The sequence below is a fragment of the Saccostrea cucullata genome, unplaced genomic scaffold (assembly GCF_032062105.1).
Source record: "Saccostrea cucullata isolate Sc308-1 unplaced genomic scaffold, CSIRO_AGI_Scuc_v1 ctg27, whole genome shotgun sequence".
NCBI lineage: Eukaryota > Metazoa > Mollusca > Bivalvia > Ostreida > Ostreidae > Saccostrea > Saccostrea cuccullata.
This window is the reverse complement of record NW_026920935.1, coordinates 71,196-85,000: the sequence shown is the minus strand read 5'-3', so window position 1 is coordinate 85,000 and position 13,805 is coordinate 71,196. Positions and strand designations below refer to the sequence as shown.

General features: G+C 31.8%; 1 protein-coding gene across 1 annotated transcript; it reads right to left on the bottom strand.

Moving 5' to 3' along the window:
* Positions 1 to 6,558: 6,558 nt before the first annotated feature.
* Positions 6,559 to 13,578, bottom strand: LOC134258713 (uncharacterized). Its single transcript, XM_062741249.1, has 8 exons — positions 13,515 to 13,578; positions 12,697 to 12,804; positions 12,089 to 12,145; positions 11,884 to 11,940; positions 11,603 to 11,749; positions 11,100 to 11,260; positions 10,861 to 11,011; positions 6,559 to 10,768 (listed from the first exon to the last, which is right to left on the bottom strand). The coding sequence occupies exons 2-8, from the start codon at positions 12,764 to 12,766 to the stop codon at positions 10,572 to 10,574; spliced, it is 840 nt and encodes a 279-aa protein (XP_062597233.1). The 5' UTR covers positions 12,767 to 12,804; positions 13,515 to 13,578; the 3' UTR covers positions 6,559 to 10,571.
* Positions 13,579 to 13,805: the final 227 nt, after the last annotated feature.

Below are 13,805 nucleotides of genomic sequence, written 5' to 3'. Positions count from 1 at the left end.
TTCGCGGAAAAATGATAAATCGCGAAGATAGTGAAATTAAAACTATCGCGATTATTTGCCAATCTACAGCATACAAGCTTTTTAGTTTCCACAATCGATGCCTCAGAAAGATCATGGGGATTTTCTGTCCAATTACAATTACCTATTGCAATGTGGAGTACCATGAGAAAGCAAACACAGACGATATGAGAACTTTATTGACAAAACGGAGATGGCAATGGATAGGGAATGGTAAAAGAGAACCAGCCAACATCACCAAAGTAGATGGAGACCAGAAGGGAAGAGGAAATATGGTTGGCCAAAGAACACTTGGCGAAGACAAGTACCTTGGAAAAGAAAAATGAAAGATCACAAAGTAACTTGGGGAGAAATGCTAAAGATAGAGAGAATTGGAGTTCTATCCCTTGCCTTATTGCCCGCTGGATTAACAAGGTAGGTAGGCAGGGGCTATGGATCTCATATTTCACATGTGTTTTCCTTCACATTGGCTCTAGGGCTTTCTGATTCCGATTCGATCCTTGTGATAAGACCTTTCTTTAGGTACCACCAAATTTGATCCTTTGATCTTTTCCGTAGAGTTTGACCTACTAAAAAGCTTTAACTTTGCTTTTAACTTTTTAACAATAGTACTTGGGCTTTCATATCTTATTTTTAATTTTAGGTATATTCCTTGCAATAAGACCTGCCTTTGGATACCAACAATTTTGACCTTTTGACCTTGGAGTCTGACTTACAATTGAGAAACTTTAACCCTCAACATAAGCTGCAATACGAGGATATCAGTGTTTCACAAATACAATTTTTTCAATATTCTATGAATATTTACTTCATGACCTTGATCTTGAAGTTTGATCTTCTTTTCAACAAAATTAAGACTGCTGATAACCTTTGAATAATAGATGTTTTTTTTATATATAAAATCATGTACATTACGTTATCTGTGCCTTACTTGTTTTAGGACCTTTCGGAATGCACTCTAGTTTTTTACCTCAAGACCTTAACCTTCAAGTTTAAACAACGATCTATTTAAAAATATTTTGAAAATAAAGTTATGATGTGGTACTACATGTACGTGTATTGAAATATTTTACTGTAATTTCGTTATTACTAGGTGTATTTAAAGATTTCAAATTTATTTATAGCATACTATAGTATATATGTAATATGATTTCCTGGGAAAAGCATGAAGTAGTTCCTGTCTGACCGGAGGGTACAGCGTGGGTAAGAATCATCCCGTGCCTATTCTTAGCATTTTTTAAATAAAAGAAGACAGGGTGTATTACGAAAGCCCAGAAGGCTCATTCGAGATTCGAGTTTCCAAATACGATTACGAGATTCAAAATTCGAGTTTCGAGATTCAAGATCCAGACTGACCAATCAAAGTCGGGTTCAACATTTGATTACTTCCCTTTATTATGTTTTTAATAACAAAAAATCGTTTAATATAATTATATCAAATGGGTAATTAAATTAAATTACAGTGCAAGTAAGAGTATTATATAATTTCGAAGGAAATTTAAATAATGAATGGATTTTTAATCAGCTAGATATACTTCAATTTAAAATATAGATTCTTAAATATTAAATAGATTACATATATCAGGAGTTTATATATCTTTCTATTGTCTACTAAACTTAAATTTTATGTTTTTCCTCTATTAGGAAAACGACAGATACCTGTGGACGGGACGTACCCACCCACCCCCTTGATATTCAACCTTAGGGCTTAATTGGACGTTTTTTTTCCACAAAATATATCTATTACACTTATTCATCATGTATACAATATCAAAAAAATTTTAAATCTCCTGAATGATCGCTCAACAAAAAAAAAAAATACCCCACTATACATTATAAGAGAAAGATATGCCACTCCAGTCTGTTTACGTTGTACACCCACTGGTATTTCTAGGTTTACAAACATGAATTTATTTTGTTTAAACTTTAAATGTCGATTCACACTGTCTCTACATATATTTCTGTCTTAGTCCATGCTATCAGACTGACTCTGCATCACGTAATAATCCCACATTTCTCCTTAAATAGCATTCTCTCTTGTAAAGTGGGGTAATATATAGTTGGGTTTTTTTGTTTGTTGAGCGATTATTCTGGGGGTTTTACGCCAGCGATTTTTTTGTATTGTAACGTAACACATAATGAATAAGTGTAATAAATATAATTTGTAAAAAAAAATGTCCAATAAGCCCGGGGGGTTCAATGTCAAGGGGGGGGGGGAGGTCTTTTCTTAAAAAAATAAGATAAGTCGACAATGCAAAAAAAATATATACTCCTGATATATGTCATCTATTTAATGTTTAAGAATCTATAATATAAATTGAAATATTTCTTGCTGATAAAAAATCCAATAATTATTTAAATTTCCTTCTTATATATATAACACTTTTTCTTGCATTGTAATTTAATCAAATGACCCGTTTGATATAATTATATTAAATGATTTTTTGATAGTAAAAACATAATAAAGGGGAGTAATCAAATGTTGAACCCGCTTTTGATTGGTTAGTTGGGATCTTGAATCTCGAAACTCGAATTTCGAATTTTGAATCTCGAATTTCGAATCTCGTATTTGGAATCTCGAATGAACCTTCTGGGCTTTCGTAGGATTTTCATTTTTGACATTTACATTATCTTGGCAACATTTGAATTAATTTAGAATTGATTTTTTAACCTCATGGCCTTAGCATAGAAGATTAATCTACCCTTTCAAGAATTTTTACATAACCCATAACCTTTTGCTTTAAAAGACACATGGCTTTTCTAGCCTGCATATTACTTATGACATGTGATTCTTCTATGATAGTTGTCATCATATGACAAATTGATTTTTAGCTCTACTGGTCAGAGACCAGAAGAGCTTATGCGATAGTAATGCGTCCGTCGTCCGTCCGTCTGTCTGTCTGTCCGTCTGTCTGTCTGTCTGTCTGTCTGTAAACAATTTTTCAAAATGCTACTCCTCCTACAGTTTAGGTCCGATTTCAATGTAACTTGGCACACAAGTAAACTACACTAAGATACATAATTCTGTGCATTGGTTTTTGATTTCGATGAACGGTGTTGCCGTGGTTACTAAAAATAGAAATTTCTGTGAAATTCTTTCGAAATGCTACTCCTCCTACAGTTTTGGTCCGATTTCAATATAACTTGGCACACAAGTAGACTACACTAAGATACATAATTCTGTGCATCGGTTTTTGATTTCGATGAACGATGTTGCCGTGGTTACTAAAAATAGAAATTTCTGTGAAATTCTTTGAAATGCTACTTCTCCTACAGTTTTGGTCCGATTTCAATATAACTTGGCACACAAGTAAACAACACTAAGATACATAATTCTGTGCATCGGTTTTTGATTTTGATGAACAATGTTGCCGTGGTTACTAAAAATAGAAATTTCTGTGAAATTCTTTCAAAATGCTACTCCTCCTACAGTTTTGGTCCGATTACAATATAACTTAGCACACAAGTAGACTACACTAAGATACATAATTCTGTGCATCGGTTTTTGATTTTGATGAACAATGTTGCCGTGGTTACTAAAAATAGAAATTTCTGTGAAATTCTTTTGAAATGCTACTCCTCCTACAGTTTTGGTCTGATTAAAATATAATTTGGCACACAAGTAGACTATACTAAGATACATAATTCTGTGCATCGGTTTTTATTTTGATGAGTGACAAGGATCATTTTTCTATTTATTGCTGTTTTAAAGTTTCAAGTCCCAACTGCTACTTTTCTCTTCCTTTGTTTTAAGTATAAACCAGTAGAGCTACAGTCTCGACAGAGACTTCTGGTTTTTTAGAATATCAGATACTCACAGTAACATTCAATAATTTATTTTTTTTTTGTATGATGGACAGAGCAGTCTAGACACACTACAAGATTATTATAATATGTCATAGATAATTGCATCGATCTTAACCTCTATACATCGAAAGCAAGATACCACAATTCTTTGAATTTGCTTGGGTTTTTTCTCTGAAAACAGATGTTTAACCTTGCACTTTAGATTGTTTTAGATGTTTGGATTTTCCTTTCGTGTGTAGTAGGTGAAAATTAATGTTATGAAGTGCGTGAAAATGAATATTAATACATTATACACTTTGTTAATCTATCGTGTACTTGAATAACGCTGGTTTGACACATGTCGAATGTTTTTATTACCACATGTAGATTCATTGGCTGACTAACTCTCAAAAATGTTTAGATAAATCTCAGAATTCTGTTGAATGTTTTCTGTCCTTTCTAACATTATTTCAAGTAGTCAGATTGCAGTTATTTACGATGTAAAATATATCAGAAAGGGTTATGTAGTATTCAGTAGGGGGTAGAGATAGATGACAGGTTTTTTTAAATTGTGTGTAGATCGACAAAATGAAAATCAAATTGATGTCGTTTTACGCGGAAGAGTATAATACCGAGACAGCATTTACATACCAGTAACACCGTTTTTTTAAATGTCCTATTTTCTAACGAAGCAAATGAAGCACTCTACGGTCTCTGAGATTGGAAAATACATTTCACCAATCACTGCAAAAGGACAATTCAAAATTCAAAGTGCATTAAAAACCGACCTTCAGGATGTATTTAACAAAACGATGCTGGAATTTTATTATTAAAAATTAAAAACAAATTCGAAAGGTATGGTTTAAAGAATTCACTATTAAAACAGCTTGGAAATGCCCCCATTATCGTATACTAGATATTGTTTTAACAAAAGTCCTTTTAGACCGAATTACACAATGTAAGAGTCTCTCTATAGAGGTTTTTCAATTCTTAAAAGAAATTTCTAAATAAAATCAAGCTAGGGTTTATTTGTTATTAAGACATGTCCAAACAGAAACTCTACTACTAAGCAGACTCAAGTACCACTGCATCAGGAAGCATCTTAAGCTAAAGTCTACATTGTCCTGAAATTTTGCTCCAGACATACGAAATCAAAAATATCCATCGACATTGCTTCACCAACATGATGTTATACTGCATATTTAGAAGTTAAGTTGACGATTTATAAAGTTTTACATCTTACATGTGACTGAATATTTTTGACTTATATCTAGATCTGTTCCATGAAGCCGGGGCTTGGTCGATGGAATAAAGTACTGTGCATTGTATAAATCAAATAAACCGTACGACAACTTGACCAGTCGTTTTCGTAAAATCAAAGAGGAATGCTTTGCTGCAGAAATGTAGTCTCTTTGAACTTATATTTTAGTTTTGACCAAACAAAGTTATAACTCCATAACGCTACAGTTCAGGTATCGGGTCCATACAGATTAAATGAGCTCACCTTTGATCTCAGTCTCACTTTCTAATATTAATTCATAACGATTTGAGTCTGACGTCAAAAGTTAGCTCGTCTAACTTTTATGGCACCAGAGCCTGCACCTAGTGGAATGTGCCATTTTTTTTTAAAATTTGTAATTAAGATGCTTTAGATAGCTTATAATTGAGATTAGTGATTATATTTCAATAAAAGTTACATAAATCTTAATTTTAATTTAAAAATTATTTATAAGCTTTTTAGGTGGATAATTTGAAGAAAGAAATACTTTATTAAAAAAATAACACGTACCATGTGTTTATTCGTTTTTCCTTGAAATATGGAAGTGATGCATATAACTCAGTCAGTGTCTTAACTTTCGTTTATAAATCAAAGTAGTGCCAGAAATTGAAGCATTAGGAGGTAATATATATATGTACAAGAAACACTGGGGTTTGTTTAGATAACTTCAGAGAAGGCTGTTTAAATTGCTCAAGTTAGACCTCTGTTCACACAAAACACCCGTGTAGATGATATTCCTTCTAGAGGTACTGTGAGCAATGAGCTCACTAAATAATAACCCCCCCCCCCGCCTCCTATATGAATATTTGTCGGATCAAAAAGTAAAATAGGAGGTGCACAAATTCATTATGTAATAAAGATTCTGTGAAAGTTTCATCAAATTTCATGCAGTGGTTTGAGAGGAGCTGCGGATAAGAGATGGGTACCCCAAAGCGTAACAGACGGACGGACGGACGGAAATACCGATTACTATAAACCCTCCCGCTTTTCAAGCGGGGGGTATAAAATGGCAGTGTCATTTGCTTGGGAGAACCTTAAATATATAACTGATCAAAAAGTAAAATATAAGGTGCACAACTGCACTATATAACAAAGATTCCGTGAAAGTATCATTAAATTTCATTCAGGGGTAAAAGAGGAGATGCGGATAAGAGATGAGTTCCCCAAAGAGCAACAGACTGAAGGACGGACATCCCGATCACTATATACCCTCCCGCTTTTCAAGCAGGGGTATAATAAATTATATCTATATATATAGTATGAATTTTATCGCATCAGTTCAGGAATGTTTTGATAAGCCCCTCGTATATATTTGCAGTATTGATATTTCTAACAAAGAGGAGCAAATGAGCAACGTTATCATGTATTAATATATCATTTATTAAAATTATCAGTGTTTAAGCATATACATACAGATGAAATAAAGATGAGCATAAATCTCGTAATGTTTGACGACATAACAACGCTAAAATACAAAGTAATAAACAATATTTTTGCATGCAAGCTGAATAGATATCACTTTGTAATTGAAAAAGAGTACATCTCGTAATAAAGTTATCTAAAAATGTATAAATCTTGGTAATGATTGGATAAATATTTCTCAAGTTAAAAATTTTTTGAATATCACAACATTTGGAATGGTTTGAAAACATTTTGCTAAATACTGTGTAAGTGGAAGGAAAATTTTAGCAAGACGCAAATTTAGCGATTTTATTTTTAGCGAGAAGTAATTTTTGCGATTTTAAAATTCTCACCAAAGAAGCTTTTTCAACCAAAATGCAATTAATCTTTTAGCGATAGTTCTTCAGTATTCAATATTAGCGATCTCAGTTTTCTCCCTATTAGTGCCAAAATTAAATCCTCGCTAAAAGTTCTGATTATACGGTACTTAATACTTGACTTTTACATCGGTAAATGTGAATATTTAGTGACAAAGTTCTTTGCAATTACATAATTTACAAATCCTGTTCTCTCTTTGGATGTTTAATCATTACCAGTGTAAACAGACAATTCTATATACATACTTAAAGAGGCAAATTCAATAAACACTCGTCAAAGATAAGAGTTTTAGACTCTGTGATTCAAAACCTTCAATGAAAAGTGACATGTACATTATGTTTAGTATTTCACAACTTCCCATCCAAATAAATGTCATAAAGAAGTACTGTACCACGTATTCACACAAGGACTTGCAACTAAGTTTGAAATTTTCACATCGATACAAAATATCACCAATTCATAATTTTGTAAGATTTTAATACTCAGTATATATAATGATCTTTACCAAAATGAAATTTTATATTTAATATTAAAATTGCTAATATTCAATTCCAAAAATATTCTCCCCTCAGATTTTTTTTCTTCTTTTTTCCAGATACTTCTTGGGTATTTAAAGCAATATGAGCTGGATTTTTGAAAATTTTAATTTGCTGTTAAAATGTGTTAATATGAAAAATTTGTATGTAACTTAAACCTTTTTGATCAATAAGAATAAAATAAAGTTTTAAGCTGTTTCAGAAGTAAGATTTCTCTAAAATCGAATATACAGTATTATATAAGAAATCATTATTGTACAGGATGATGATAATGTAAATTTGATTCAATCGTAGCTTATAAATAGTTCTTTCATCACAAATATGAACAGCAGAAGTTTATAAACATTCTTTTTTTCTGTCATTGAAATAGTTAATCACAATTTTGCAATAAAAAATTCTGACATCAGAGATGCAGCTCATATTGCTTTAAATAAAATTAAATAAATTTTTGTACAAAATTTTACATCTTAAACATCTACAAAAAATACAAGATATCAATCTTTAATTTGGCACTAATTGATACCATTTTTATCAGTCACTGTAAACATCTATCCTAAAAATGCCATTTATAACAAATTTAGTCAGTCACTTCATAAATGTTGATACAAGTTTGCAATAAAAATACCAAATACTACTAGTATTTTCGAGCAATACAGACACGAGAAAAATGAACCCTAAAAAATCTATGAAGCATCGAAATTCACACTGATGTTAATATTACCCGTACAAATGTACTCCAATCTACATGTGAGATCATTATTTAAATCACGTCCATATATAGCTAGAGTTGAAAAATACTCTACGTAAATTCAAGTAGATCAGAAAAAGCGCTAAAATACCTAAAATAAGTAATAACATGAAGAACTGCCTTCTGATGAAAATTGCAAATGGAAAAGAGTTCTCTTGAGATTTTTGGAAATACTTGACCTCTCCACTTCGTCAAGATTTTATTCCTTTTTTTTTAATGAAAACATGCGATACATGAAAATGTAAAGTGATAAAAAATGAATTAGATTTACATACAGTATAAAGAATATACATCGAGAGCTTTTATAGACAGTGTGCCTACTGCCCATCAAAATGTATATACTCCCCCATTATGACAAAGAAAGGCACTGAATATGCGAGAAAAAAAGTTTCGAGGGATAAAATATGAAAAAGTTGGACAATAAAAATATATAACAAAGGCATACATATTAGATACATGATTCATAAAATGTACGATTCATACACAAGAAACAGTTAACAATAAAACACTTCTTAAACAAGATGTGTTTGTGAAACACTATGCGCCCGGCGGCAACAAAGTTCAATAAACTATTTTTAGCAGATAAGTCACAGTCAAGGTCACAAGGTCATTGACCTTGGTGTCATTTAAAAGAACTTAGTGAAGTAAGCATACCAAGTATGAAGTCTCTATCTCTCATCGTTCAAAAGTTATTGCGAAAGATCGAAAAAGCTATTTTTAGCATATAGGTCACAGTCAAGGACACAAGGTCATTGACCTTGATGTCATTTGAAAGAACTTCATTGGTTGAGTATGCATACCAAATATGAAGGGTCTATCTCTCAGGTTCAAGAGTTATGGCGAAGGCTAAAGTTGACAACAGACAGACAGACAAACAGACAAACAGATAAACAGACAAACAGATTAACAGATAAAAAGACGTACAGGATAAAAACAATATACGCCTCGGATCTATCGATTCGGGCGCATAAAAACTAGAGTGTCTCCTGCCATTATAGATACAAAATTCATAAAAGGTATGAATCATATAAATTATGATTTATAACAATAAAATAACAACTAAAATCAAACAAGGATGACCTCTGCCATTATAGTTTTCTGAAATTGCATTGTAATATCTAAATACGACCTTTTTTTCAAAAGGAAATTAAATATTTCAAAATATTCATGAAAAATATTTTTAAAATAGGAACTTCGTAGTCTTTGTAATTCGGGATGGAAACCGTATCACGAGTTACTAAAAATATTATTGCATTTCATTTGTGCATTGTATTATTTGGCACATTTTGTATCCAAGAAGAATTTGTAGTTTAATTTTATTTTCATGATTGCATTATTCTTGAAAGAACTCAATAATACATTTAAACTCTTCAAAAATTTAGATATAAGATTTTGGCTTAATTTAATTCCTAAACTACCGGTAATTTTGGTACAGGTATAAGCAATTTACAGCTAATGCAACACACATTAAAGATTTTTTTTTTAATTTGAGCAAATTTCTTTTCTTCTTAGAATTTGGCACCAACATATTTTTTAAAAAAACAAGCAGTCAGCTAATATAATTTAAAAAAAAAATTAAAGAACAAAAAACTACACTACTTTACAGTAAGATATTATCATAAGAGTCTAAAAGGTGCATGGTTATTTATCACAGAAACCATATAAGTAAATTCTGGATGCTGGTTTAGTACTTTGAAATGTATGAATACATTTCCACAGTTGACCAAGACAAGTTGGACGTGCATAAACACAAAAAGGCTATTAAAATAACCAGAAAAGTAAAATGGACAGAATGTGTAAAAAATGAAATAGATCAAAATGCTGGTCTCCTGTGTTGAACTGGGTCACATTTTTCTTCCTAACAAAATAGTTATGTGCAAGTAAATTACTGTTGTTGTTTGTAAACGTACGTTTTGAACATTTCCTTAGAAATAATAAAGATACAGGTATAATGTCTCTTAAATCCTTCTCGTGATCAAATATAAATTCCCTACATCCCAAAATACCGGTAAAATCACAAGACAGGGATAATAAACTTGACAGACGCACGAGGGACAAATAGCAACCAGAAAAGATTACTAAAATCTCGGAATAATAAAAGATAAATTTTGAGGCATCACACAGGGTTAAAAGATGGTTTCTTATTTTCTAAAAGACACTTATCAACCGATTTCGAACAATGAATAAAACACAAAGTTGTTAGTATCAGTCACTACTTCGCTCTTCTAAATGATATTATGTAATACTCTCCCCCCCCCCCCCCCTCTCTCTCTCTCTCTCTCTCTCTGTTGATATGGTGAATGAATAAAGAAATAAAGTTTTAAAAACGTACATCTTAATTGTCTAAGAATCTTACTGATTGTGCGACATGCGACCAATGTATGATTGAAAAAATCTTGGGATCATTGATTCAGCTGTAAACTCATCAAATTTGCAGCAGGGTGTAAAGGTTAAGTAAAATGATTGAAAGAGAAGACGTCATTGCCCTGACACCTGATATGGCATGCTGATTGGACAGTTTACTCTTGTTATTGATGCCAGCTTTTGGTATTATCACTGTATTCACTACCGAATTCACCTGGGTGGTAGACATTTCCGTTTCTCTACAGAGTGGTAATTCAACTGCAAGAAACAGATCCTAATGTATAATAATTCCCTACAAATTTGCAATGATCTATCATTGCTCTTTATATAATTGACATTTTATTTACTACCTTGTCCTTGTTGGGTTGTCGCAGATGTTTCAGTACACTTGAAAGAATATCGCTTATTTTCACTGTAAGTAATGCAGTCCTTTTTTGTAACATCACAGTTCTTCAGGTTAAGAAATGAAGAATTTTCAATTCTATCACAAATTCTTGTAACCTAAAGATAACATTGCATAATATTTTTAAGTGTGTGTGTGTGTAAAAATTGTTAATTTACTTTGTATTTTATATGATTGAGAAAATACCTTTTCCATTTTATTTTCACAGAACATCCCTTTGAATCCAGGTGGACAGTCACATTTGATATCTGGTGCCAGCACATCAGGACCAGTCTCATCACAAGTAAGATTCCCACCATTGATACACGGACCTTTATTTGGCACGCTATATTTCATACAATCGACACCTATAAATATAATGCCATCAAGGTCATTTAAGCAAGTAAACAATTTCTATGTGGAACTATATAATGAAACATAGGTGGATAACGAACTGTATTCAAGATCAAGAGTCCATAAAACAATACAAAATAGGAGCAGAGCAAACACGGACCTCCAAAACATCAGAGGTTGGATCAGGTGCCATGGAGGAGTGAGCATCCCCTGCTTACCGGTCACACCCGCCGTGTGCTCCTTGTCATGGTTGAGAAATAACGGGAAAAATCCCTCTTTAATTCATTGTATAAATAATGGACTAACAATTAGTATTAAAAAATGACACACAAATAAATCATGGTTAATTAACTTACATCTCAACAATCTTACATCGTCTGACTTAACAATACCAGGACAAGAGGAATGTGTATGATATTTTCCTTCGTAAACATTATAAAAGGAGCACACACACTCTGGTTTAATGGAAACACTTGTGTTGCCACAACGTAAAGCTTTGCTATCTGAAAAAAAGAAATACTAGTATTAATTTTAAGATATAGAATGGTTAAAAAACAACCTTATATACCGAACTTGCGCTTTTTCTTTAGTTTTGTAATATAAGTGTATATATCTGTGTTTAAAATTGAAATATTACTTGAATCCTTTATTTGGCATATTTCCTTGTTTCTATTGTCCAAAAAATCAGGTTTCTCTAAAAAAAAAAAAAAGATATGGCTAGAAGAAAAAGACTGACAAAATTTTTTATTAAATATTTTTTTTTTAAACAGAAATCAAAACATCATATGCTTATCGATAAAACGGTTTTGAATTTACACCAGAAAGAAAATCGAAGCACTCACCGCGGGGCAGTATGAGCGTTTGTTTGTCCTGAATAATCATACATTGACGAGGCTTGTCTGAAAATATTGAATATTAGACCCTTAAGTTTGTTTTCAAATCAATTTAGAGCAGGTTCTTAGTATCAAACGCAATAAAAATGATTCACCCCAAAAAACCAAGCCACAAGGCTGTGGTAATTTTATTTTATTTTTTATCTCGTTATCTTGTATAACAATAACCACATTCTTTGAAAAAGCATGTAAGTGAACCTTTTCAACTTTAAACAGAACGTTATTTATTTAATTATTATTATAATTTTTTTTTAAAGACAAAGAAAAGAGACTGCTGAGCACACGAACTATTCGTGCTTTTGAAGATTTTCTGCGTGTCACATACTGCCTTGGCTTAAATTGCGAAATTGCATTACTTGGAAACATCATAATCATTACAAGGAACAATAACTTATAAAAGATCAGGTAAAAATTCATCAACATGGTGACCAAGGATCTCTGTTGTTTGTTTTTTTTTTAAAAATAATTTTAGTATGATCGTAAAAGGAAAGATGTTAATGATAATAAATAGTTTGGTACACTAACATATAAAGTAAAGAGTAATCATACACACTTACTTGTTTGTTGCATAGAATAAGATGATAATAAACATAAAAAGAGTGAGTAGGATGAGATCTTGTTGAACATGATTTTTAAATGAAGACTCGAAAACTGCAATGAAGAACCTGCAAGAAAATTTGCATGGTTAATTAAAACTTGCAATCTGTGTGGAAAATACAGGTACTATGCAATATTTTCCGTTTAGGGAAACCCCAAAACAAAAAAAAAAAATTCTTGAACCCGCGCCCCAATTTCTGTAAAAGGGCCGTAAATCTTAAATGATTTAAAATTGTTGGTGATAAATGGAGAGTAAATAAAGCTAAAAATAATAATTTACATGTTTACACACTTGCAATCAAATATGAGTGAAGCAAATCAAGTTAATTTATTATTAAGTGCCCTTGAAATTCATATTTCTACAAAGGGAATCCACCTTTTTATCCCGGTTAGTCATAGTTAAAGGGACGAGAATGGTACCAACTAATCCATAAAGCGAAACAAATTTAATAATTCATAATTCAAATACATGTATTTCTGGCCTGGAATCTCCTTACTGGAGATTTTGACTGCATTGAAATTAAAAATAAGTATTCAACAAATAAAAAAAAATGCAGAAAAACAGCATGAAATATACTATAACAATTTAAGTTAGTATTTAAAGGGACGTAAAAAGTCGCTTGTTTTTAAAGTTCTGTTTGTAAACAAAGAACATGGAGCGGAAAGGTAAATAACAGGTTTTCAATATATACTCTGTTATGCTTACTGCACTTCATTTTCCAAATTTTAATCAACTTTGGTTAAAAGTCATGAAAATCAAATGTATATTACGACTTACCGTAAGAAAACGGACTCTCTTAAAGCTGAATTGAATTAAAAACTAAACGTATCAAAAACAAAACGAAAGTATACCTGGAGTTTGGGGGATCCCAAGGTTATAGGTAATCTAGTGTAATATAAAAGGTGAAGCTTACAAACAGTGTTATTATCAGTCTCACAAACCAGTAAGTAATACAAATCATAACAGGGCAAAAACACAGACCCATTTTAAAAATTTGTTGCTGTATCATATACGAGGGTTGATCAAAAGTTATGTCACAGTGTCCATATCTTTTATATTTGGCGTTCA